Source organism: Megascapheus bottae, chromosome 3 (genome assembly GCF_031878675.1).
Source record: "Megascapheus bottae isolate mThoBot1 chromosome 3, mThoBot2.hap1, whole genome shotgun sequence".
Taxonomy (NCBI): domain Eukaryota; kingdom Metazoa; phylum Chordata; class Mammalia; order Rodentia; family Geomyidae; genus Megascapheus; species Megascapheus bottae.
In genome coordinates this window covers 37,105,093-37,132,290 of record NC_143511.1, presented here as the reverse complement: position 1 = coordinate 37,132,290, position 27,198 = coordinate 37,105,093, and the positions used below count along the sequence as shown (strand labels likewise).

At 39.3% G+C, this 27,198-nt stretch overlaps 2 protein-coding genes across 3 annotated transcripts in view; one reads left to right on the top strand and one right to left on the bottom strand.

Moving 5' to 3' along the window:
* The window catches only part of Ecm2 (extracellular matrix protein 2), a 32,947-nt gene extending 21,523 nt beyond the window's left edge, over nucleotides 1-11,424 (bottom strand). Inside the window, exons 1-2 of one of the 2 annotated variants that reach the window (XM_090329927.1) lie at nucleotides 11,260-11,424; nucleotides 222-533 (exon numbers count right to left, since the gene is read on the bottom strand). In XM_090329927.1, the coding sequence (XP_090186053.1) occupies nucleotides 222-507 (286 nt within the window). In that variant the 5' untranslated portion in view covers nucleotides 508-533; nucleotides 11,260-11,424. The remainder of the gene's footprint in view (nucleotides 1-221; nucleotides 534-11,259) is intronic. The other variant, XM_090329928.1, reaches the window with a different exon arrangement.
* Nucleotides 1-27,198, top strand: part of Cenpp (centromere protein P) — a 182,849-nt gene that overhangs the window by 135,377 nt on the left and 20,274 nt on the right. The window lies entirely within an intron of this gene.

Sequence of the window (27,198 nt, the reverse complement as noted above, 5' to 3'; positions counted from 1 at the left end):
GCAAAGTGTTAACCATGAGCAAAAAGTGTCCAAGAACAGTGCCCAGGCCCTGAATTCAAGACCCACACAGGACTGGCCAAAAAAAAGAGAAGGTTTTACATTAAACCAAAAACTGGAAGGTAGAACAAAAACTTGAGTTTTTCTTTGAAGATTTAACTTCAGAGTTATTCTTGTTCTCTTTCCCTCTTCCCACTGTAACCTCCTTTTCTCTAATTTCTTACCTGGTAGCACATTATAGCTTGATTCTACTCCAGGAAAACTAAGAAAAGATTCAAACTTTTCCTCCACACTGTAATCCAAGTTAATGATGGGCAGTCTTGTTACTGGTGTAACAGTAATTGCTTGCTGAATTCCAAGTTGTTGGTTTGACTGATCGTTGAATGCGGAACTTTTCCGTAGTCTTGTGTGGTAAATTTTCCTCTTTTGCTTCTTAGGAGTGTTTTCATTTTGTCCAAAATCAATTTGAAAAGTGATAAGAATGAAACAAAACAAAAATGCAAATTTCATGTTTGATTTTCTTCACCAAGCAATGTCTAGAATAAAACAAAATTTCAAAGTTAGTGGTTAGTAAATTTTTACTTCTGAAAATTGGTTTATAGCTGTGTATAGTTCCTCAGTAGGAACTCGGAGAACTTTTATAGAACACAGATATGTGTATATACATATACATATATATGTATATATGATAATTTTACTAGCTAGTCAAACTTGTGAGTTTTTCTATCTTCAAAATCAAAGGATTTTTTTTATGTCTTTGTCTCTAGGCAAGTATGAGCATTTATTTTGTATATGGCCAGATAGTAAATATTTCACACCTGATAGCCGCATATTCTCTGTTCCAGCTATTCAACTCTGCTATTGTAGCATGAAATCAGCCATAGGCAATGTATAATAAGGACTGGATCTGTGTCCAGTCACTTACTTTTACTCATATGTAAAAGGTAGTGGGTAGAACTTGGCCATTGGGCTTCAGTCAGCTGACCTCAATGTGCTGTAGGCTTTTGATGGTCTACCTGTTTTGCCAAGGTCTCTGTGGCTAATATCATTCACAACCCATTTCCCCAGCTTTGTCCTTTTTGTCATTTTGATTGCTGTCTTTATAATTTTCGTTTTATAAGAGAGGGCATGATGGTACCATACAAAAGTAACTGTGGAATAGCAAAAGTATAATGAAGCAAAAGATAGGGAGAACTCAATCAGCTGGTTTTGAGAGCAGTGAATGACCGTGATGAAGCCAGAAAACAAATACGAGAAGTATGTATGTAGCACTGTTAGTGAGATAGCATTGTAGTCAGAGGCTGACGCAGTCCCTATGACGTTGAGAACCAAGATCAGGGAAAGAGAAACCCTCCCACAAGTGATCTCAGTGACTCATCAGAGGATTCTCCTATCTTGAAGTTATTCCTACTAGGGAATCAAAAATCAGGAAAGATGGCTTCCTTCAGTGTACAGCCCCCACCCTGCCTAGCAGCTCTTTTTCTGTGGCCCACCCTCAGGTCTCCTCACTGTCAAGTGTCCTGGAAATGATGACTTCCTCACAGAGTTCTTGATGAAAACCCTCACTGACCTAGAAATAAAGGTGAATTTTGGTCTATGTAATAACTGTTGTTTATGAAAAAGCTTTCACCTAACATCACACTAATGGTGGAATACAATGTTTTCCTAAAGTTAGGAATGATGTAAGAACATATGTTTGTAACACTTCTGCTCAAGACTTCACTGGATTTTTTTCTTTTGCCAGTCCTGGGACTTGAACTCAGGGCCCGAGCACTGGGCTATCTCAAAGCTAGAGCTCTACCACTTGAGCCCAGCACCTCTTCTGGCTTTTTCTATATACGTAGTACCAAGGAATCAAACCTGGGTCTTCGTGCATGCTAGGCAAGCACTCTACCAGTAGGCCAAACTGCCAGCCCTTCACTGGATTTTTTTAAGCCAGTAGAGTAACACAAGAACAAGAAATAAATTGCATCCAGATTACAGATAAACATCATTGTATCATGTTGTATGTGAATAAGACATATTTATTTCCTCTTTCAAACTCAAATATGTTTCATCTTTCTATAAAATTTAAAGAGACTAGAATTTTCATTCTTAGCATTGTAAGCTGGCATTTTGTAAGAAAATCCAGCCAAATTGGAAAGGAAGAAGTAAAACAGGCTTCATTCACACATATCTCAGTCATTTATGTAGAAAAATCAGATGGCATCTACCAAAGAGCTCCTATAAGAAGCAACAAAATATTAGCAAGGTTCCAGGACAGACGATCCATCTGTAAAGATCAAGATGACCTCTGTGTGCTAATAACAATTAAAATTAGATGATGAGGGGCCGGGAGTTTGGCCTAGTGGTAGAGTGCTTGCCTACCATGCAAGAAGACCCAGGTTCAATTCCTCAGTATCACATACATAGAAAAAAGCCAGAAGTGGTGCTGAGGCTCAAGTGCTAGAGCTCTAGCCTTGAGAAAGTCCAAGGACAGGGCTCATGCCCTGAGCTCAAGCCCAGGACTGGCAAAAAAGAAAAATACATGATGAAAATAATTTATAATATCATAAAGCCAGGAGTTTGGCCTAGTGGTAGAGTGCTTGCCTAGCTTGCACGAAAACCCAGTTTCCATTCCTCGGTACCACGTACATAGAAAGAAAGCCAGGACTGGAGAAAAAAAAAATTGTGGCAGGGAGTTTGGCCTATTGGTAGAGTTCTTGTCAAGCATGCAAAAAGACCCAGGTTCAATTCCTTGGTACCACATACATAGAAAAAAGCTGGAAGTGGTGCTGAGGCTCAAGTGATAGACCTCTGGCCTTGAGAAAGCCCAAGGACAGTGCGCAAGCCTAGGACTGACAAATAAATAATTGTATAATACCATAAAATTGTGAATTACTTCTGTCAAAAGCTGGGCAAGGGCCGGGAGTTTGGCCTAGTGTAAAGTGCTTTCCTAGCATGCACAAAGGCCCAAGTTTGATTCCTTGGTACCACATACATAGAAAAAGCCAGAAGTGATGCTGTGGCTCAAGTGGTAGAGCTCTAGCCTTGAGAAAGCCTGAGAACAGTGCTAAGGCCCTGAGTTTAAGCTCCAGGACTGGCAAACAAACAAAAACTGAGCAAAATATAGGCCCTTAAAACCCTAAAATGCTGCTGAGAGAAAGGAAATAAGATCTCTGTAAGTGGAATTAGATACCATGTGTATGGATAAGATGACTCAGTTGAATTCTCAGTTCTCCCCTAAATTAACCTATAGATTGGTTGCCAAACCAGTTCAAATTCTAGCAGGCTGTTTTAGTAAAATTTTGCAAACTGGTAAGTTTAAGGGCAGCCTGAGCAACTCATCATGTCTCTTGCTCAAAATAAAAATATCATAGGACTGATAGGATAGCTCAGGATAACCCAGGAATAGCACATTTACCTAGCATGTGTGAGGCTTTGCATTCAATCCCCTGTATCTGTCTATCCCTCTTAGTGTCTGTCTGTCTGTCTGTCTGTCTGTCTGTCTGTCTGTCTGTCTGTCTGTCTCTCTCTCTCTCTCTCTCTCTCTCACACACACACACACACACACACACACACACACACACACATTGATGCTAAGTGTATATGGCAACATAGACTATTCTATAGGGAAAGTATATGAGTGCTACTTCAGGACCAAGATGGCAGTGTGGCTGGGAAACACATGATTATTGGGGGTCATGGGGGAGCTATGGGAGATGGGAGATATGTAACTTAATTTCCACTTGTCTTCACCTCTTCATGTGCAGTCATGCCTGTGAGCCACATGTATAGTCTAAAGTCATGTGAGACCTTGGGAAGACCAGGGAACCAGACTGTGGGCCACTTTATACCAGTTTAGAACTGGGGTCAGGAGATTATGTACTTGCATTGTTTTTAAATGATTAAAAAAGGAATGTACCTCAATGTAGAATATTTGTCAAGCATAGAAAGGTCCAGAATTCAATTCTGAAGAAGGAAAATATTTCATGACATAGTAAAACATAAGAAATGATCATTTTAGAATACATAAAAGTCTATCTGGAACATACTCATACACATTTGCTTATTGTTTATGATAATGGACTACACAAGAGTTCATTTAATGAAATGGACACTTGTAAGATAGCTGTCACAATCTAAAATACGTGACAGAAAAGTTCTGATAACTCAGTTTAGAGATGAGCTTCTCAAATGAGGGTGATTTTGCTCCACAGGAGACATTTAGCAATGTAGGAGTCATAATTGGGAGGGACAATACGATATCCAGAGTGAAGAGGCCAAGGACACTGCACAAGATAGCCCGCTCCCACAAAATGTATCAAGTTGAGAACCCTAATACAAAGAATGTACTTCTTTTTAATGTCATTTAACTTTGGTTTTTGGCTTTTAAAAAAAAATCAGTCCTGAGCCTTGAACCTGGGGCCTAGGGGCTGCCCCTGAGCTCTTTTGCTGAAAGCTAGTTTGTGATCTACCACTTTGAACCACAGTCCCACTTTCGGTTTTCTGGTGTTTATTGGAGATAAGATCCTCAGATCTCAGCCTCCTTGAGTAACTAGGATTATAAGCATGAACCACCAATACCCAACTATAGTTTAACATTTTTATGTCAGTTTGGACAAGTTTCTTGAGATATCTTGAAGCTATAGGTGTATACAAATTTAATATGGTTGTATCTATCATTAATATTATTGTTAAGTATTACTAGATATAGTAGGTACTTTATAATAGCTAGTAGTGCTTCTTACCATACGATCTACTCAGTTATCCAGGCACAATGGCTCCTACCATAGTCCTAACTCATGGGAGATGATGACTAGAGATGAAGATGAAGGTTGGAAGCTAACTGGGGCAAAAAGTTACTGAGACGCCATCTCAACCAATAGAAACCTGGGCATGGTGGTACATGCCTGTCATTCCAGCTATGTGGAAAGCCTAAATAGGATTGTGGTCCATGCCAGCCTAGGTATATGCACATAGACCTCTCTGTCTTAAAAATAACCAGCAAAATGGGGGCCAGGAGTTTGGCCTTGGGGTAGAGTGCTTGCCTAGCATGCACAAAAACCCAGATTCAATTCCTTGGTACCACATACATAGAAAAAAGCCAAAAGTGGTGCTGAAGCTCAAGTGGTAGAGCTCTAGCCTTGAGAAAGTCCAAGGACAGTGTTCAGGCCCTGACCTCAAGCCCAGGACTGGCAAAAAAAATAAATAACCAGCAAAGGGGGACGGGAGTTTGGCCTAGTGGTAGAGTGCTTGCCTAGCACGCACAAAGACCCGGGTTAGATTCCTTGGTACCACATACATAGAAAAAAGCTGGAAGTGGTTTTGAGGCTCAAGTGACAGAGCTCTAACCTTGAGAAAGTCCAAGGACAGTACTCAGGCCCTGAGCTCAAGCCCAGGACTGGCAAAAAATAAAAATAAATAAATAAAAATAACCAGCAAGCTGAGAGTCAGTGCCTCACACCTGTAAATCCTAGTTACTGAGGAGACTGAGATCTGAGGACTGCAATTCAAAGCCAGCCTAGACAAGGAAGTCCTTGAGACTCTTAATCTCCAATTAATCACCAAAATCCAGAAGTGGACCTGTTTTTTAACTAATAGAACACTAGCATTAAGCAGAAAAGCTCAGGGACTACACCCAAGCTCTGAGTTCAAGCTCCAGGATTGGCTCAATCAAATTAACCACCAAAAAAGGGCTAGAGGTGTGGCTCATGGGTATCTAGTGCTTTCTTAGCAAAGCAGGAATTCTTGAGTTCAAACTTCACTTACCCACCCAAAAGAAAAATCTTAAGATCTTCATCTAATATTAATGTAATATAGTTGCTTGCTTTGGTTATTTTTTTTTGCTTGATATATTTTACATACTTTTTTTTCTATTTTCTTGCTTCCTTTAAAATTAATGTTTAATGTTTTATTATTCCATTACTAATTATATACTTTCTCTTCTGTTCTTAACTGAAATTACTATATATATATATACACATATACACACACACACACACACACACACATATATATATATATATATATATATATATATATATATATATATACTTTTTTTTTTTTGATCAGTCGTGGAGCTTAACCTCTGGGCCTGACCATTGTCCTTGAGCTCATCAGCTAGCACTCTATCACTTCAGCCACAGCACTACTCCCTTACCACATATATTCTTGATTTAATCAAAGTCTAATATAAAGGGTCGGGAGTGTGGCCCAATGGTAGAGTGTTTGCCTAGCATGCAGAAACCCTGGGTTCGATTCCTTGGAACACATAAACAGAAAAGGCCAAAAGTGATGCTGTGGCTCAAGTGGTAGAGCACAAGCCTTAAGAATGGACTTCTCCCAGCCCTGATTTCAAGCTCTAGTACTGGCAAAAAAAACAAAAAACAAAAAACAAAAAAAAACAAAAAAGCAGTCTAATATAAGTTACATTACCTTTACCTTTCCCAAAACAATGCAAGAGATGTTACCCCAACCTGATATATATTCTCTTTACATCATATGTTTTCGTTCTCTTTAGACTTATAACTTCACAAGATTATTAAAATTGTCTTATACTCAGAGTTCATTTAGTTCAGGCTTTTTTGACCACAGCAGGGAGAAATCACTTTGGGGGCCACATTCTTTTTCTGTGAAGGGATAGTCTATGTATTAAAGGATATTAACAACATGCCTGACCTCTGCCACTGTCCCCTTTCTTCCCATTTGTAACAACCAAAAATGTCTCCAGCCATTCCCAAATGTAACCTGCATCTCAGTTGAGAACCACTTGTTTAGATTTACTTGAACATTTATCCGTTCTGTGTATCTGCATTCGTTTACATATCTTAAATCATCTATTGTCCCCCCCCATTAAAGGTGTTTACCATTTAGTAATTCCAGTTGTTCAAGTTTATTGAAGAGTAGTTGGATTGTTTTTTGTTATTTGTTTTTTTGTTTTTTATATCCATTGCAGGGCTTAAACTCTGAGCCTAGGCACTGTCCCAGAGCTTTTCATCTCAAGGCTACTGCCCTATCCCTTGAGCCACAGCATCACATATGATTTTCTGGTGGTTAATTGGAGATAAGAGTCTCCGAGACTTTAGTGCCCAGGTTGGCTTTGAACCATGATCCTCAGATCTCAGCCTCCTGAGTAGCCGGGATTATAGACGTGAGCCACTGAGCCTAGATTCCAATTATCTTTTTGTTTCTGTTGATTCTATTGAGTGTCAAATCTCAATTATTTCCTCTTTAAAATATTTTTTCTGCTTTTAAGACTTTCCCTTTGCTTTGGGTTTTCAGTTGTTTTTACTCTTTTTGTTGGTCGCAGGGCTTGAACTCTGGGCCTGGGCACTGTCCCTGAGCTCTTCAGCTCAAAGCTACCACCCTACCCCTTGGGCCACAGCACCACTTCTGGTTTTCTAGTGGTTAATTGGAGGTAAGAGTCTCATGGACTTTAGTGCCTGGGCTGGCTTTGAACTGCGATCCTCAGATCTCATCCTCCTGAGTAGCTAGGATTACAGGCATGAGCCACTGTGCCTAGCAGCGAAATTCTCATTTCTCTTGTAATTAGAATTGTAGCATTTTTTTGATTGATGGCCATTGAATTTGAAAGTTTCTCACCCCTATCTCTTCACCTAGCGCTTCCTCTCTTTTTTTCCATATTTTTTTATTGTAATTAATAGAAGGGTTACATTACATTCGCCAGATGGAAGGTGCATTACTTCACATACATTGATACCCTTTCTCATGTCTTGGAGTGCTTCCTTTCTTACCTCTCTTTTCAGAACTACAGTGACTTATGTGACAGGATCTTGGGTGTATCTTTAGTGTTGTTTTCTCTTTGTATTCTTGTCCTTTGGCTTCATGATTTAGTCTGGTTATTTTCTTAAATGACCTGGTTTGTTCTTGCTTGCCTTAGCTATAGTTTATGTGTTGTTAAATTAACATCCAGTGACTTCCTTGTTTCTTTTATTCTCTCTCTTTTTGTTTTCAAGTTTCCAGCAGGTATATAATGTTTCTAATTCTTTGCTGAAACTTGTAATCTTGCAGTTCACATTTTTGAACATATTAACCATGTTTGTTTATGTATATATATATGTATATATATGGAAGCTATGTTTTCTGCCTCCTTTTTCTGTTTCCATATTGTTTCTTCTTTACATGTTCAGCTATATTGTTGTCTCTTCATTTGTCTGATATTTGGATTAGTATCAGACACTGTATAAAAACTATGAAAGTGCTTCAAGATGTAGAAACATGCATTTCCCATCCAAAGTAGATTATGTCTGCTCAGGTATGAGATTAAAAACACTCCCAGTCCTACATGAAATGACTTGAAGCTGGGCGTCAACATCTCCAATAATATCACATCTGGGGTCCAACATGCAGACTGATGATTTTACCAGCACCATTCTTTACCACCTCCCTGTTTGCTTGGCTATATTTTTATTTTGTTTTCCTTTAGCCTCATAAGTCTGTTGTAAAACTCTGCTAAGTCCATATATCCAATGAATCTGGCTTCTTTCATCAGAGGAAACTTCCTCAAATTTATTTTGTTTGTTGAAGAAATGTATATATTCCCCTGTCTCTTAGAGAATGGTATAGTTGATAACCATTTATGATTCTTACATGTCTGAAAATGTTCTTTTTAGTTGAAAATAAAATTATATGTTCAAAATTACTTTAATCATTTTCCTCAGATACTTTTTGACCAAATAGATTATTCTGTATTTAGTGTTGATGAGAAATTTGACTTAAATTCAAATTTAATTAAAGGGATACTTCTCATCCCTTTGTAGAAATCTTTTCTTCTTCCTATGGAAGTTTTTCAAATTGTCAGTATATCTTTCATCAGAAATTTTACAAGCTGGGCATTGTGGCTCACATCTGTAATTCTGTTTAGTTAGGAAGTGAAAATAGAATGACTATAGTTTGAAGAGGTTATTCTTTATCTCTTTTTTGGGGGGGAGCTGTCCTTGGCCTTTTCTTAAGGTTCTACCACTTGAGCCACAGCACCACTTTTGGCTTTTTCTATGTATGTGGTACTGAGGAATCTAACCCAGGTCTTCATGCATGCTAGGCAAGCACTCTACCACTAGGCCAAACTCCAAGCCAGCAATCATGTACTTTTTTTTTTTTTTTTTTTTTTGCCAGTCCTGGGCTTGGACTTAGGGCCTAAGCACTGTCCTTGGGTTTTCTCCAGATCCTTATATCAAAGAATGAATAAGGATGGTGGTTCATACCTATAATCCCAGCCACAAAGGAAAAATACATAAAAGGATTTGTAATATTAAGCTGACCCAGATAAAAACTGTGAGACCTATCTAAAAAATATCAAAAGCAAAAAGGTCTTGGGACATAGCTCAGTAGAGTGTTTGACTAACAAGCACAAGGCCCTGAATTCGAAGCCCAGAACTGCAGAAAGGAGAGACAGAGAGCGATAAACATGTTCACTATGATGTAACTAAGAAGTAGGGTTTTTTTTTTTTAATTTTTTTTCTCCCTTCTTGAGATTTTTAAAGTAGGACCTTCTTTCTCATACAAGTTGTCCTGGCTCTGTGTTCTCTCTGCTTGTTTAATATTTTCTCCTTCAACACATTCTCATCTGTGAAGGACATTTCAGTTACTGCCCCACCAAAAGCTTGCCATATTTTCCAGGACAGGTGCATACTCATGTGTTCATTTAAAAAACGATCTTCTGTTATTTGTCAGGATTTGGAGAAAGGAAGACAAGAAGACATCATGATGTTCACTTGGTTCTCTTGAATCTCAGTAGTCTTTTTTTTATCCACTCAAATCACCTCTTCTAAGTCAGGCTTCACCTGGTTTTATCTGTATGGACTTGTCCCAACACACTTTTTTTTTTTTGACAGCTAACAATATCTGAGATAGCTTCATGTCATCTTCAGCACCAAACTTTTGCTCAGGATGCATGTACATTATTACCCTACTCATTTCAGTACCATTACTCTAGCGCTAAACAGTGTCTTTTCAGTGTCATTACTCTTGGTCATTGCAGACAGACTATATTTGAACAATTCATTATATATTTTGGTTTCAGAAAAAATAAACATGCAACACGTAAAGGAACAAATTCATTAGCTTTTAGGCACCTGAAATTGAAAAGGTTGATTGAGAAAAAGGCAGCTTGTAGGAAATAACAAGCAGTAACCTCAAGGGAAGGAAATACGAGAAGTAGAGCTGTGAGGCAAGAAAAGGTAGAGTTTTCTAAGAGTAGGGCCAGGAGACACACAGCATGAATGGTCTAATTGCCAGTCATTTGTACAGACACACACACTCTCCCCGCCCCCAACCACCATATTACGATGGGTAACACATGTTTAAAGTCAGGTCCTGGATATCAGGGCTTTGGAGATAAACTCCCATGAGAGTTTCAGGAATCCTCTTTGTCCCTGAGCCTTGCCTTTGTGAGTGTTCAGGAGAGAGTGTGCCTGCTGTGTTCAGACTGCCCATACCCTCCCCAGATCCTGGTCCTCAGCCCTCTCTCTGTCTTGTTCCCTAGACTGAGTCACTTTTACTTATCCAGAAACCTGAAGAGATATGTGCAGAAGTTGGCAGAGCTGAATTAATCTTGACAAAACCAGCAACCCATCTCATTAAAATACTTAAATAAATTTTATGAAATAGGTTTTAATACTAAGTTTACAATTGACTTTTTCAATGACTTACATAATTTCACTTTACATTTAATATTTACTTTAGATTAGAAACTTGATCATTGCATGAATCTGTTTATAGATACAAAATTTGTAGTTTTTGTCTTTCTAGCATTTCTGTTCATGTCAACATTCAACATCATCTGTAAACTCATGAACTTACTTTGTCTACTTAAAAGTTTTTTCACCAACTATCCTCAGTAAGCTTTAAAACATCTAGAATTTTAAACTTATATGAAGTCATGATCTGCCTGTCTTTTATCCTTCAAGTCATCCAACAAGCTTAAAATGAAAAAGTGCTTTTAATTAATTTTTATGTTTTAGGACTTAAAACTTGAAAAAGAATGAAAATCTCAAGCCACTTTTTAACTCCTACTTATCATATAATTCTATCTAAACATGTTGAAATAATCCTAGTTCTGAAAAAGTTTAAAACACTTGAGAAATAATCATCCTGAAAAATAAAAAAAACAATTAAACAATAATACATACTTTGAACTTAAAAAAATCTATCAATAAAGAGCTTATTTTCTCAAGGATTAAACATCATTATACATAAAATACCCAAATATTAAAACCATTCCACATGCTTTAGTAGAAACTGAAAATTTTAAACTTTTACCTGGAAATCTAAACTAAGTAGTCTTTGCTTGGTGTCATTTAAGTTCTCCAGTTGAAAATGAAAGAAAATCAGAGCTTTCTTTAAAAACAAAGACCAGAAGAAAATGTTGAAAAATGTTAACTGACTTCTTAGTAACATCTGAAATAGCTGTTTTCCCTTGGGGATAAATGCCTTTCAGTTCTTCATGAAGAAAATTAGCCAAAAGAATAACTAGGGAAAATGGTTACCAAGAGAAATATTTTTTTTAAAAATCACAGGAAAAGTGGAAAACATCAGCCAGAGCTGGGGGAGGGAGCATTTCCTTTTAGGCTAGAAAGGCAGAGCTAGAATCACAGAAGTGAGCTTAAGAAATCTGTGGTTTTCTAGGCTGTTTGCATGAACAGTCTTCAAGTTCACACCAGCCAGTTTATCTCTTTAGCTTTATCAGACTGCAGGGATAACAATCCTAGAGACTATATATATATATCTGTTATTAATCTCTTCTAAACTAGATTACTATTACTTCAATTTCCTCTGCCTTTCTTCCTCTGCCCACCCCCTCTCACACAGTGCTGTAAACAAAAACTGGTTACATAGTACTGCTTTGGGAAATTATGTAACTTTTAACCACTGAGCCATAAAAAGCAAAATTGTACAAGCTACTTGTAGAGTGTCTAATTGTTAACCTGTTAAAGTTTCTTCAAATGTATATGGACAAATGAGACATAGGGAAGGATTCCAAACCCCGCTCTGCTGCCTATGGGAGCTGTAGAGTCAGTTGCCCAGTGCTTCTCACTGTAAAGTGTCTACACTGTATCGACCTTTCAAGTTGGGGGGGGGGGTAAAATAAATCATATAAGGAAAGCAACTAACTTGGTGCCTATCATTAGATTCATGATGAAGAGCTGTTTAACTCTTCATTTATTGAGTGAGACAAGTCAAGACCTAAGGAACAAAAGGCGCATGGTATCCTTAATATGTGGCTATTAAATCCAAAGAGTACAAGAGCGAGGACTCAATAACTGCATACCCAATGCTATGGACATGGTAATGGAAATATAAACATAACTATATAGACATAAAAACCTATGACTTTATAGACATAATGTTTTATTTTGTAAATTAATATGTTTCTATGACATACAAACCCTTAGCCTAATTTTGATTAAGTTCTAAATACTAAGTCCCAGTGATTGTAAATAGAGATTCCCTTCTTGAACACTTGTTTGTTAAACTTGTCATTTAAAACATGATGTAAAAATCAACGTTAATAAATTCTTTAATAAAAAAAAACTCTTCATTTACCGGGCGGCACACTGTGGCTCACCCCAGTAATCCTAGCTACTCAGGAGGCTGAGATTTGAGGATCAAGATTCAAAGCTAGCCCGGGCACAAAAGGACCTGAGACTCTTATCTCCATTAACCTCTAGAAAATGGGAAGTGGGGCTAGACTCAAGGGTAGGGTGGTAGCCTTGAGCTGAAGAGCTCAGGGACAATGCCCAGGCTCAGAGGTAGTGAGGTACCCTTGAGTTGAGGAGCTCAGGGACAGAGCCCAGGACCTGTTCAAGCCCCATGACGGGAAGGGAAGAAGGGGGACAAAAACGTAACAAAACTCTTCATTCTATTTCTTGGGGCTAAATTATTTGACAGAGAAGGCCTAAATATTTGTTTTCACCAAATCTTAAAATGACCTGAATAGATCAAGTTAAGATGATTATTTTACATGATAGACCACCCAAATTCCTAAAAATAATGGAAAAATTTTAAAGTATAAGATTGTCCTGCAAAGTAGTAAGTAGCACTCTTAGAACAAGTAATTTTAAGAAATTCCTTGGACTGAAGGCCTTGCCATATGAAGGAAGATTTCATGACCTAAAATATGTGGGACACGACAAATGTGCGTCTTCTAGGTTTGGGAATTCCAGATCTGTGAGGTGGGCTGGGAAACTATTTCTGAGAATTAAGACGAGGACCAATCCACCTACTGTATCCATGATTTCCTCAAAATACTCAACACTGGCACCCACAAGCACATCCACTTCATTCAAGTGGATGGGTTGTGACAGGCGTGGCTATCAACAGAAAGCTAGCATATTCAGATGGCTGTAGATACAGACCAGCTTCAAGCATGAACCACACAAGCATGAAACTTGTGAAGCTTTTATTTATTTAATCTTAAATTCTTAGGAGCATGTAGCTCAGGCTTACTAAACATTTAAGAAGAGTCTAACATTAAGACCCACACATTCCCTAATATGCATGTACATATCCAGGGACATCTATGGAGATTAAAGTTCTGTTAACACACGTGAGAAATTCATTAATTATATTAGGAAATGAAAATAAGATAGCCATTGGATATATGCATATTTGGTTATTTGAAATTGGATAGGGAATGGGGGAAAATAAGATGAGGGTGGGAGTGGAGGGGAGGGAAATGGAGACCAAGACAAGAGAAAGGGTATCAAAGTATGTGAAGTAATGCACCTTCTATCTGGTGAATATAATGTAACCCTTCTATTAATTACAATAAAAAATATATAAAAAATAAGATAGCCTTCTAAAAATAGGACCAAATAAAAAAACATATAAAAATCAGAGCAGACACAAGGAAAGGATGAAGAATCTTGTCAGGAATTCCAGGGAGAGAAATTGCCCAAGTCAATAAAGAAAAAAAAAGTCTTGCCCTGGTGGCCCACCCCTGTAATCCTAGCTCCTCGGGAGGCTGAGATCTGAGGATCAAGGTTCAAAGCCAGACTGGGCACAAAACTCTTATCTCCAGATAAGAAGTGGTGCTCTGGCTCAAAGGATAGGGCAGTAGCCTTGAGCTGAAGAGTTCAAGTCCCACAACCAACAAAAAAGAAAAGAAAAGAAAAGAAAAAATTTAAAAATTCAAGGAAATGTCATACAACCAAAAAAACAAGGTAGCTGGTAGGAAGGACCTGGGAGCTAGCTGTTGAGCATAACAGAGAAGACTTGACTGACATCAAGATACCTAATTTGGGGCGGGGAGTTTGGCCTGGTGGTAGAGTGCTTGCCTAGCATGCACAAAGACCCGGGTTAGATTTCTTGGTACCACACACATAGAAAAGGCTGGAAGTAGTGCTGTGGCTCAAGTGGTAGCCTTTGAGAACACCTAAGAACTGGCAAAAAAGAAAAAAAGTCATCAAGTCCTGGATTACACTGACTTCAGATTGTTGAACAGCAAATCTACAAACAAGAGAGTGAATGAATTAGATAAATGCTTTTAGAATTCTGAAAGGAACTATATTGTTCTCAATTAAAGAGCATTACTAGGGGCTAGGAGCATGGCCTAGTTAGTGGTAGAGTGCATAGACTCAGGTTCTATTCCTCAGTACCACATAAATAGAAAAAAAGCCAGATGTGATGCTGTGGCTCAAGTGGTAGAGCTCTAGCCTTTAGAAAGCCCAAGGACAGTGCCCAGGTCCTGAGTTCAAGGCCCAGCACTGGCAAAAAAAAAAAAAAAGCATTACTAGACAACAGGAAAACAGTGAGCAACTCAGATTACAAATAGGCTAAATCAGTTTACAGAAGAGTTAGTGCTGAGTAAACAGAGGACAAGTAGTTTCTTCATGTCAGTAATAATCAAGAAATATACACCACAACAGGTTGCATTATTATTACCATGACTTAAGTCTGGGGGTAGAATTAGGTTATCCATATAGCTCCACCATAGGCTTGAGCACCACTGCCAATCAAAAATCATGACCAGGTCCAGGAGTTTGGCCTAGTGGTAAGAGTGCTTGCCTAGCATGCACTAGAGCATTTGGCCATAAGAAAGCCCAGGGACAGTGCTCAGGCCCTAAGTTCAAGCTCTGGGACTGGAAAAAAGAAAAATAAAAATCATGATCTGATTTGAAACCCTCATGCTTTTGGGGGTGGCAGATGTCGATGACATGCTGTATTGGCCAATCTGGAGGGCAAACAAACTGCCATATTTTTATTTACAGCCTTACCATAGCTGTACTGTCTGTCCCCACCCTAGATATCCATTATAGGAACACATCTTTCTGTGCAAAAATGTGCATCCATGGATGTACTTAGAAGCATTGTAACATGGGCTTAAAGAAAAAAAGTTTATTGTGTATTGGTAGAGAACAATGGTGACCATGATATTTGGAGAAACTCAAGTAATTTTTTTACTCTAACATGCAAAATTGTCCCTAGTATACCCAGAGGAAAAAAGATACTCCATCTTGTACATACATTATGATCTTCCCTGCTTTTGATACATAATACATAACTGGAAAGCACATCGGAAGAAATGACCCAAAACTGCTAACAGTAGTTATTATCCCAGGATGATGGAATTAGAGAATTGTAGTTTGGATTTGGGTTTTGTTTTCTTTACAATGTTTTTAGCTTTTTATAACAAGACTATAAACAATAAAACCCAGAAGTAACTCTTCAAGTAACAGCAAAGGGGAGTAACAGCAGTTACCTTGTTGAGACTAAATTGGAAAAAGCCAAATTTTCCAATTTTTGAGGCCACTTCTATGAAAGCTTGTGGTTTAATGGATGGTTACTTGGACCCTTTTGCAGAACTACTTTAGCCACACCAAATACATGGAAAATGCTGGTATTACATTTTCTCCTACCCACTTTATTATTGCAGGCATAATGATATTCTAACACTTGGCTAAGATAGTGCTATGCAAGAGTATTGTGTGGGTTACCAAAAGGACCAGAGCAGCACCAATGCCACAGCGTGTGTGTGTGTGTGTGTGTGTGTGTGTGTGTGTGTGTGTGTGTGTGTGTGTGTGTGTGTGTGTGTGTGTGTGTTATGGGGGCTTGAACGCTGGGCCTGAGCTTTGTCTCTGAGGTCTTCAGCTCAAGGCTTCCACTCTACCCTTGAGCCACAGCCCCACTTCATGTTTTCTAGTGGATAATTGGAGATAAGAGTCTCATGGTCTTTAGTGTTCTGTTTGAACCGCAATCCTCAGATCTCAGCCTCCTGAGTAGCTAGGATTACAGTCATAAGCCACCAAGCCTGGCTGAGTGCCACACTTTTCTATCTGCAGTGACCTTAGAATTTATTGTAGGTGCCACTTGAGGACAGTATTTTTTACCTGTGTCCCAGACTGAGTTTTCCTTTTAGGGGTACAGCTGCTTATCATATAACACTTGTGTTAGTTATAAATCCCCAGAAAAGGCTAAATTTTGGAAACTTTATATAGAGCTAATCTCCTACGGGGACTCCACAAATTACATAAAATTGAAGGTAAATACTTAAAATTTCCAGTTTTGTATAATAGTAGGAAATTGGATGATTTCTACCTACCTTTTCATAGAAGTAACTAAAAAAGCTCTTTTACATGCAAATCCATCTTAAAATCATTAATAAGGAGGGAAGATCATATTGAATCACTAGGCTTAGATTTAGAGTATATGCAGCCTTTTGCCATGGTGTATATTCTTGGCATCTTTGTCAAATGAATTTACAGGGGCTGGGAGTGTGGCCTAGTAGTAAAGTGTTAGCCTAGCATACACAAAGCCCTGGGTTGATTTCTTGGTACCACATACAGAAGAAGAAAAAAAAAGCCAGAAGTAGTACCGAGGTTCAAGTGGTAGGGTACTAGCATTGAGAAAGCTCAAGGACAATGCCCAGGCAATGAGTTCAAGTCTCAGGACTGGCAAAAAAAAAAAATGAACTTGCTGTCAATGCACAGATTTCTTTGTGGGCACTCTAGTTTGTTTGGTCTGTGTCCCTTTATGTCACCAGTACATTGGCAGTTGCCTGAGGTGAAGGCAAAAGGAAGATGGAAAGAACTGTTACTGAATAATACTGTTTCTGTTTTGAGTGATGAGAATGTTTTAAACATAGGAGGCAGCAGTATGTTCCATAGGGGTTGCCTAATATGAGTGAAGTCCAGAAAATAATCTCCAGCACAGAAAAAAAAAATTGATTTAGCTGTATAGGAAGATGGAGACTCAGTGACTCCAAGATTGTCTTAAGAGTATCGGGGGAAAATCTTAAAGTTTAAGTAGAGGAAGAATTAGAAAAAGGGAATAATTGGGTATTCAGAGTTAAAACAGTTCTGACCAGAGTATGTCCTGGTTAACCAATATTACAGTGTTTGACTGGAAGAATTCCAGAGGTGGTGTTACCACGGGAACTGAACAAGGACAAGTTTCTGTAGGTGGTCTTCTAAGCTTTGGCTGTTTTGTGTAAAATGATAGAAAATGGCTTTGCTTCTTTGACAGTTTTCCTTTTTTCATGCTTATAGATGAATCTTGTTTTTCCTGGAGCCCTAGGTAGTTATAAAGTACCTGGGCAAGAAATGGTTCAGATAGAAGAGAATAGATCGAGGGAAGGGAAAGAGAGGTATGAGCATTCAGCTTTCAAGTTAGTTCACACACTTAGCAAAAGCAGCTTTTAAGTTGCCTTTTACAATGATTGTTTCCAGCTGTGAGTATACTAAAAACCATTGACATGTATATTTCAAGGTGTATATAGGATTCATAAGTACATCTCAAGCTCTCACAACAATGAATACTATGTGGGAAGATACTGCAAGTTTTGTCTTTCTGGGTCACTAAAGGCCAGTGCAGTGGAAGAAAAAGGAAGAAGGAAATTCTGTTATTTCCAAATTGTATATGGAAAATATGAAAATTTTCTATTGAATTATTAAAACCTCTTTAGAGTTTTCTGGATATATAATTAACATATAAAACAATTATATTTTACATAGGGAAAGAATAAAATCACGGGAGGGATATGTTTTGAATATCACTCATTTTAAAAAGCATATGACAAGCCAGGAGTAGTAGCTCACACTTGTAATCCTAGCTACTCGATATTCTGAGATAATTTTATAATATTTGTGTGTGTTTGCATGCCAAAAAAAAGCCAAGTCGTTCCTGAATAACAAAATTGTGACTTTTTATCCCAAATGCCAACTCTTAGCATAAAAAGCTATACTTTGGGGCCAGCCAGGAGTTTGGCTTAGTGGTAGAGTGCTTGCCTAGCATGTATGAAGACCTGGGTTCTATTCTTCAGTACCACATACATAGGAAAAAGCCACAGTGGTGCTATAGGTCAAGTGGTAGAATTCTAACTTTGGGAAAGCCCAAGGACGGTAATTAGGCCCTGAGTTCATGTTCATGCCCCAGGACTGGCAAAAAAAAAAAAAAAAAAACCAACAACAACAACAAAAAACCTATAATAGCCAACCACAGATCTAAGGATGGAGGTTCAAAGCCAGCCAGAGCAGGAAAGGCTGTGAAACTTTTTTTTTTTTTTTTTTTTTTTGCCAGTCCTGGGCTTGAGCTCAGGGCCTGAGCACTGTCCTTGGATTTTTCTCAAGGCTAGAGCTCTACCACTTGAGCCTCAGCACCACTTCTGGCTTTTTTTTATGTATGTGGTACCGAGGAATTGAACCCGGGTCTTCATGCATGCTAGGCAAGCACTTTAACCACTAGGCCAAACTCCCGGCCCCAAGGCTGTGAAACTCTTATCTCCAATTAACCACCAGAAAACTCCAAGTGGCATTGTGGCTAAAGTGGTAGAGTACTAGCCTTGAGCTGAAGAGCTCAGGGATGGCGCCCGGGCCAAGAGTTCAAGTCCCACAACTGATCAAAGAAAACAAACTATATTAACTGACATTTTGATATTGATAGAAGGGTGAACAATTGGCAGTACAAGGGGAAAATGTGCCCAAAGGCACATCTGGCTCCTTGATTTGTGAGAGAAAAGGCTCTGGCACATGGTGGGCAATCCCTGTCATACAGAAAATTTGAAGGAACTGCGGAAGGAAACAAAGCAGCCTGCAGACAGTAAATCAGGCTGTGGAGTTGTGTTTGTGCCCTAGAGACTAGAATCAGTAAAGTTACAGACAGGTTGATTTGGGATTTTTTTTGGTGGTGGTGTTTTTAGGGTTTTTTTTTTTTTGGTCATGGGGCTTGAAATCGGTGTGGGCACTGTTCCTGAGCTCTTCAGCTCGAGGCTAAAGGCTACCGCCCTATCCTTGAGTCAAGCCCCACTTCCCATTTTCTAGAGGTTAATTGGAGATAAGAGTCTCAGGTCCTTTTGTGCCCAGGCTGGCTTTAAATCTTGATCCTCAGATCTCAGCTTCCTGAGTAGTTAGGATTACAGCCACTGCGCCCAGCTCTTTTAAAAAATTAGGGCTGACATTGATTGAGATACATTGTATTCATAAACTGGCAACTCCTTTTGTACAACAAATTAATTTTTTAAGTATTAAAGGACAGATGTGGTTGTATATACCTGTAATGCCAACATGGGAGGCTGAGACAGGAGGATCATGGCTAAAGCTTTTGCTAGACACTACATGTGTTCCCAAATACTCCAACCAAATCTCATGATAATTATCCTCCAGTTTACAGTGGAGGGAAACTGAAGCACCACAGAAGATGAATGACAAACCCTAACTCACTGATAAATGAGAACACAGATAAGGAACCCTGAGCATTCTGATTTCCTTTTCCTGCAGCACTCCAGGGGAAGCTTCTAGTCAGCATTTCTTTATTCCCCCAGCATCCATCAAAAGGCACATTAACAGCGGCCTACTCTCCTTACTTTACACTCCCATAAATCCACTGATTTCAGATGAAAACCAGATTGCTCACTTCCCAGAGAGATACAGTGACAGATGGCTGCTGTCGGGACCTGGCTCAGACCCTGGCCAGGTCACTTGCCTCAGCAAAGCCTGGATAAGTCACATGCCTCCTCTGGGATTCACACTTTTATTGAGGAATGGGGTTTGAATTCAATTCAGGGTTTTATGCTTGCTAGGTAGGCACTCTACCACTTGAGCCATGCATCCAGCCTTCTTTGCTTCAGTTATTTTTCCAAACAGGTCTAAAATTTATGTTCAAGCTGGTCTAGACTATGATCCTCCTATTTATACCTTGCACGCCGTTAGGGTTACAGGTATGTATCACTGTGCTCAGCTGTTTATGTATGTCTCCTCCAGGCTGGTCTTGAACTACAATTCTCCAGATCTATTCCTCCCATGTAGTTATAGCCACAAGTATGAGCCATCATACCCAGCCTGGGACTCAGATTTCTATGTAATAAAACATCAGTTGTGTTTATATTTCCAATACCATGTCCATAGCATTGTGTGACTCAGATTTCTAAGCTTTACCATAAAATTATTAGACCTTGTTTTGGTTGATTCAAGCATTATATAATGTGGTGTTCTCTCTTTGGAAAGCAGGCAGCCATAGCCACAGCCTCCAGAATTGTTCTTTTCCCTCTAATTTTCCTCCCGAATCCCCTGAAACCTATGCTTAGCATGAGGTTGATGAGAGAATTGCACATATGATAGTTTTAACACCGACTGGGAATGAGGATTCTTTTCCACTGATATACTGTCTGAAAGAGATGGCTATAAACCAGGGTGACCACAGTATTTACAAAGGTATTTAATGAAAAAGAAGACCTTGGCAACTCATAAAACCCATCACTCATGGGGGGGATAAAGAGACGTTCACTTGAGGTTTAATAAATCAAAACATAGTGTGTTTGTCCACAGTCTCATTTTTTCCCCATTACTGGTGAATGATATCATTTTCATTTCCCTTGGAATCTTTTCTTGTCCAGGAAAAGGAAAGACTAATGTTAACTGCATTTACTATGTGGTATTTTTTATTTGTAAGGAGAATTTCAATTTCAGTTTTTACCAGACATGTGGAGTTTCTCTCTGTCTCTCCCTCTCTTCTCCTTTCTCTCTCCCTCCTCTTCTCCCTCACTCCTTCCATCTCCTCTCTTTGTGTGTGTGTGCATGTGTGTAAAATGACTGACCTTGGAGTGTTGCATGTGCTAACTATAAGTTGTACTACTGAGCTACACTCCATCCTCAGAAGATTTACAATTAGCTTTCCTCCCCTCCCACATGAAATTGTTGATATATTTTTTTCTAGGGGATCAGACTCAGGGTCTCATATATACTAGGCAAGTGCTCTCTGGACCCCTTGAACTATACACCCAGTTCTGAAACACTGATATTAAAAAAAAAATGCTACAACTTTCCCCCAAACTGTAGCAGAAGAGAAATTTACTTTTGAGAGACACAAAAAATAAAACTAAAATCATAATGACAACACTGATGTGATAAATGGTGTGTAAGTAATTGCATTTCATAATACAGTGCTTGCCTAAGTATTCCTTTGCCAGATGAAGAGCTTGAGGGTTGCCGCTTATAAGACATAAATGTGTGTAACATCTTGCCACAGTGAGGAAATATTAACATTTTGTTCCTGTGTTTAGTAAATCTGTATTATTCTGTTCAAGCCTTCGGCTTCTACATTATGAATGTATGTATGTATTTGCCAGTACTGGGGCTTTGAACTCAGGGCATGGGCACTGTTCCTGAGCCTGTTTGTGCTCAAGGCTAACACTCTACCACTTGGGCCACAGCTCCACTTCTGATTGCTTTTTCTTTTCTTAATTATCTGTTCCAAGAAGGACCTCCAGCTCCACAGGTCTTCCTCATCAGCACAAGAGGCATGCCTCTTCACCTCCTTTAGATTAGGAATGAAAATATCTCTGTTTCCTACAAACATTTTTTAAGTTCCTTGTGGATTTACTTACATGTATCTGTGATTAAGTAATATTTAGATTTTATAAAGTGCATTTTGAGCTCAATATTGAAATGCATAACAATACATAGACCTGATAGTTGACTAGAGTAAAAAAAAGTCTCTAAGGTTTCATATTTACTATCTCTGTATTAAGCAATTTGATCTGGCTTGGGCATAGTGCAGTGAGAAAGCTCATCCTTCCCATGTCGCAGGCCCCAGGACCACAACACAAAACAAAGCCAAGTGTGAGCATGTCTGTGATTGGAAAGAGGCCAGCTGTTTGGAAACAAGCAAGAGAGTGTTTTATGCAGTTAGTCAGAAGTGTATAGCAGCATTCAACACTGATGATCCTCCTCTTCCTCTTCCTGAAACTTCAGTCTTGTGTTTTACAGCCCCATTCTGATTTGTCTCATTTCTCCATCTCCTGGTAGTTGATCCTCTTCCTCCTCCTCCCCCTTCCCCTCCTCCTCCTCCTTTTCTCCCTCCTCCCCCTCTTCCCTCCCCCCCCACTCCTCCTGCCCCCGAATCATTGTGATCCTGACACTAGAAGTTAGAGTGAAGGAAGAAAATGACCAAATCATACTCAACAGGCTTTGGAAATGGCATTGAATGCTAGAGGAGAAGCTAACTCGGCCTGCATTTTGAAAAGAAGTGGAAATAAGATACCATTAAAAGACTGTATTAATTTAAGAAAGGGACATTTTAGCTGGGCACTGGTGGCTCACATCTATAATCCTAACTGCTCAGAAGGCTGAGATGTGAGGATCATAATTTGAAGCCAACAAGAATAGAAAAGGCCTAAGGATTTCATCTCCAGATAATTAGCAAAAAGGCAGGGCTAGAGGTGTGGTTCCTGTGGTACAGCACCAGCTGTGAGCAGAAACCAAAAAAAAAAAAGGCAAGTGGTGTTTCCCATGCCTGCGCATGCACATGCACACGCGCACACACACACACACACACACACGATTGTGTGTTGAGCAAGGTTTATGGGAATTAATGGAACTAAAGAGAATTCTATAACTCTCCACAGAATAAGCACTTTCATACATTGATAGACATAAATGATGACTATTTGGGCCATTTAATCAAAAACACCAAGCAGTTCTATTCTAGCATTTTATCTTACAAAATGTTTGTACAAATATACATAAATCTGTTTATGGATATGATTGTAAGGTAACCCAAATGATTGTAAGTAGAAATTAAATTACAAATATGACAAGATTCTGGGGAGATACAGATTAGAAGCACGGTGAATCTGTCTCCCCACCTAGACAGTTTCATTGACACAATCTGTCTGATGTAACTAGTTTGGAGTTCAGACTCTACTGAGGGCTTGCAACATCCCAGAGGAAGGCTTGCACTGTAAATTGTGGTTAATTTGGCCAATTTCATCTTTTTAGCCCAGTAGCAACTACTCCCATGCTAGGCCCTGGCATACAGCTATGCTCAAAACGTCAAGTAACCCAATCTCAAATCTAAACTTTGTGGGGACCAGCTTAATCAGGATTTGTCCTCTGGTTGCTTCTGATCTCAGAGATGTGGACAGTCACACAGAGCTTGTCCCTCCTAGGGCTATAGCAAACCCCTCATCCTCAGACCAAAGCAACTTCTAGAGGACTTAAAGGGCCAGCAGTCCTTCCTTCTCTGCTTCTCCCTGCTGTCTTCTTCCCTGCCTTCTCGCTGTCTATTCCCTCTATAGACACTACAGACTAGGATATTACAAAATAACGACACATACAAGGAAAATAAGAAATTGACCTCAGTGTTTCAGGGAAGGTGTGTCTTAGGCTGATCTTGCCTCAGAGAAAGCCTATCACAATTATAAAAACAAAATACAAGAGAGGCACTGGTGGCTCATACCTGTAATCCTAGCTACTCAGGAGGCTGAGATCTAAGGTTTTCAGTTCAAAGCCAAATTGAGCAGGAAGTCTAAAAACACTTTATCTCCAGTTAACCACCAAAAAGCCGGGATGGAGCTGTGGCTCAAGTGGTACAGTGAGCATTGAGCAAAAAAGCTCAGACACAGCACCCAGGCCCTGAGTTTAAGCCCCAGGATTTTAAACAACAAAACCACTAGTGTAAAAGGAAAAGAAAAAGCCTATTCCAAGGAGGGGAGGGTAATAAATCAACAGAAATGGTCCATGAAAAAAGACTTCCTGACAAATCACAAGACAAAAGGCTTTAAAAACTGTACTGAAAATGCTCAAACTAGAATGAGATGTGGGAAAAGTCAAGAAAATATATGAATCAAGATTTAGATTTTGACCAACCTAAATGCCGCTCTGTTGATGATTGGATCAACAAGATGTGGTATTTATACACAATGGAATTCTATGCTGCCATCAAAAAGAACGGTATCAGGGCCGGGAGTTTGGCCTAGTGGTAGAGTGCTTGCCTAGCATGTATGAAGACCTGGTTCGATTCCTCCATACCACATACACAGAAAAAAAAGCCAGGAGTGGTGCTGAGGCTCACGTGGTAGAGCTCTAGCCTTGAGAAAGTCCAAGGACAGTGCTTAGGCCCTGAGCTCCAGCCCAGGACTGGCCAAAAAAAAGAAAGAAAACTGAACCCAGCCTAAGGTACTTGTGGGACACCATCAAGCAGACAGGACTGACACCAGAATTTGAGTCACAAAAGGAGAAAAGAGGAGGCAGAAGGAATACTTCAAAGAAAAATTTGAAAGTAGAAAGAGAGAAGCATCTTGACATACACACACACATATATGGAATTCATAAGAAGATTGTCAGGGGCCAGGAGTTTGGCCTAGTAGTAGAGTTGCTTACTTAGCATGCACAAGCACTTGAGTGGTGCTATGGCTCAAGTGGTAGAGCTCTAGCCTTGAGAAAAATCCAAGGACAGTGCTCAGGTACTGAGTTCAAGCCCCAGGACTGACCAAAAAAAAAAAAAAAAGATTGTCAGTAGATCTCTCCCCAGAAACTTCGGAGGGCCAAAGGTAGTGGTCTTTTTTCAATGTGCTTAAAAAGAAAAGCACTGGTGGCTCACACCTGTAAACCTATTTATTCAGAAGGCCAAGATCTGAGGGTCATAGTTCAAAGCCAGCCTGGACAGGAAACCTGTGAAACACTCATCTCCATTAAGCTACCCAAAAAGGAGTGGAGGGACCAGGAGAGCTGGAAGTGGAGCTGTGGCTCAAGTGGTAGAGTGCTAGCCTTGACAAAGTTCAGCTCTAGAGTGTGTATGTGTGTGCGCGCGTGCGCGTGTGTGCCTGCGTGTGCGTGTGCACGCAGTGCTTGAGGGCTATGGAGGTTGACCAAAGACAGCAAATCATTTGGAGCCGGATTTTTTGCTCTTTTATTGCCTATATCTATCAGGATGTCCTAGATATTCTTTCTGGGAAAATAATTTTTATTCCATGCTTCTTCTCATTGTCACTAATGGAAATGTATTATGATTGTTAAAGACTCTTATGGTAAGGTGCTAAAAAGCACTTCAAAGAAGCTTGTGTATGAGAATTTGTGTAGGAGGAATACTGAAGAACATTATCGTATGCAAGTATAGGACAAGTTGCAAAAACTCTTAAGAGCTGGGATCAAGAATGGGAGAGCTCTTCTTATCAACATACTCTGCAGATTCTCAACCTTACTTTCTTTTTCTGGGGTCTTGTGTTGCCTTATACCACTTTCTATAACTCTAGTTCATTCTTCTCTTTCAAAAAGTATTGTCTTCTATAGTACAGCTGTTGCTGCATTGTCAGGCATATGGCCAAAGGACCCATCTGTGTGTCCTCAAGTCTATATCCTCAGTTCAAACAACTTCCCAGATGGGTGGTCTGGCTGTCAAGTTCAGATTTCTCCAAGAAAATCTTCTTGGGTCAGCTTGGCTCCTAAGTCCATCCTCATCCTATTCACTATGATTTGGGGGTCCAGTGTAGCTCATACAGGTATAGATAGATAGTAGTAATATAGAGTACTATGGAGTTAATTCATATATTAATATAATTCATACAATTCATATATTCAGTGAAAGAACATCTGTGTAGACTATCACTTGTTAAAGGTTTTGTAACAAAGAGAAAAGTTATGACTATTTAATGTAACTTTTTTTTTGTGAGTAGAACTGCTATGTAATCTAGTACAAGCTTCATACCTATTAATTTGCCAGAAGGTTTTGATTTGTTATCCTTTGCTTAATTTTTAACATTATATAGATTATAGGCATCATATACTGTTTTTAACTCTGTACTATGAGAACTATCCTTTAATTTGCTGTAAGACTCAAAGACAGTGCTTGATTAGATTTTTATCATTTTTTTCTGAATTAAAGAGATGAAGGGTTTTTTCTTTTTCTTTGCAAGGTAATTTAAAAGCATTAGTTATAAAATACACTGTCCTCAGTGGGTATGAGTTGTTTGGCTTTCAAACTGAGTAATTTCAAGCAGGCTTTAGTGAAATAAACAATACTTTCTCTATGAAATCACCCCATACAAGCTGGAAGAGCCGTGCCATCATCTGTTTATGCTAGTATGCCTTTTGGTGTCTGTAATTCAAAACAGAAGTGAATTTGAAATGTTTACATGCTGAAAATAGCTTCTTTATGTTGTTGTAAGGAAACTCAGTTGCAAGAAGCAGAGAAGTCACCACTTAAATGGCCAAATTGAGCCTTTATTGGATAGCCAGAGGACTGCTGGTAGACTCATGTCTCAAAAACCCGACCTGCAGCCCTGAATCCAGCTAACACAAAGCTTATAAATAGGCCAAGACCACATAAGGTGTGTGAAATTAACCTTAACAAAAGTGTTACACATAAGCAAACCAAACCAGATAAGGGCACATAAACCTGGCAGAAGGGCACATAAACCTGGCAGAAGTTAAATACAAGTGAACCACCTAATGAAACAATTGGGGGCAATGGGGGAGGGTATTATCTAGGGGAAACAATGGTTGAGCAGTCAGCAGTACCCAAGCTCTGTCTGAGTTGATGGCTCCTTAGTACTTGGTTTTGGATAGGAACTAAATATGGATTGCACCATGGTCATTATTGCACTTCCTTATACTAGTTCAGCAACCCTACTGCTTTCTCAGTCCTGGTGCAGCCATTTCCTGAGATACCATTGACACACCTACTATCTGTAGTGTGACAAAGTTTTTCCACACAAACTCAAGACTGTGCATAAGTCAGCCACTTCTGGCTACACTTGTGTGTATGAGCATGCGGGCATGCAAGCCCGTGCTTCAACTCAGGGCCTCATGTTCTTATTTAGCTTACTTGCTCACAGCTGATACTCTGCTACTCAAGCCATGCCTCTAATCTGGCATTTTGCTGGTTATTTTGGAGATGGAGTCTTATAGACTTTTCTGTCCTAGCTGACTTGAAATTGTGATCCTTCTCCTCTGAGTTACCTCTTGAGTAAACAAGGATTACAGGTGT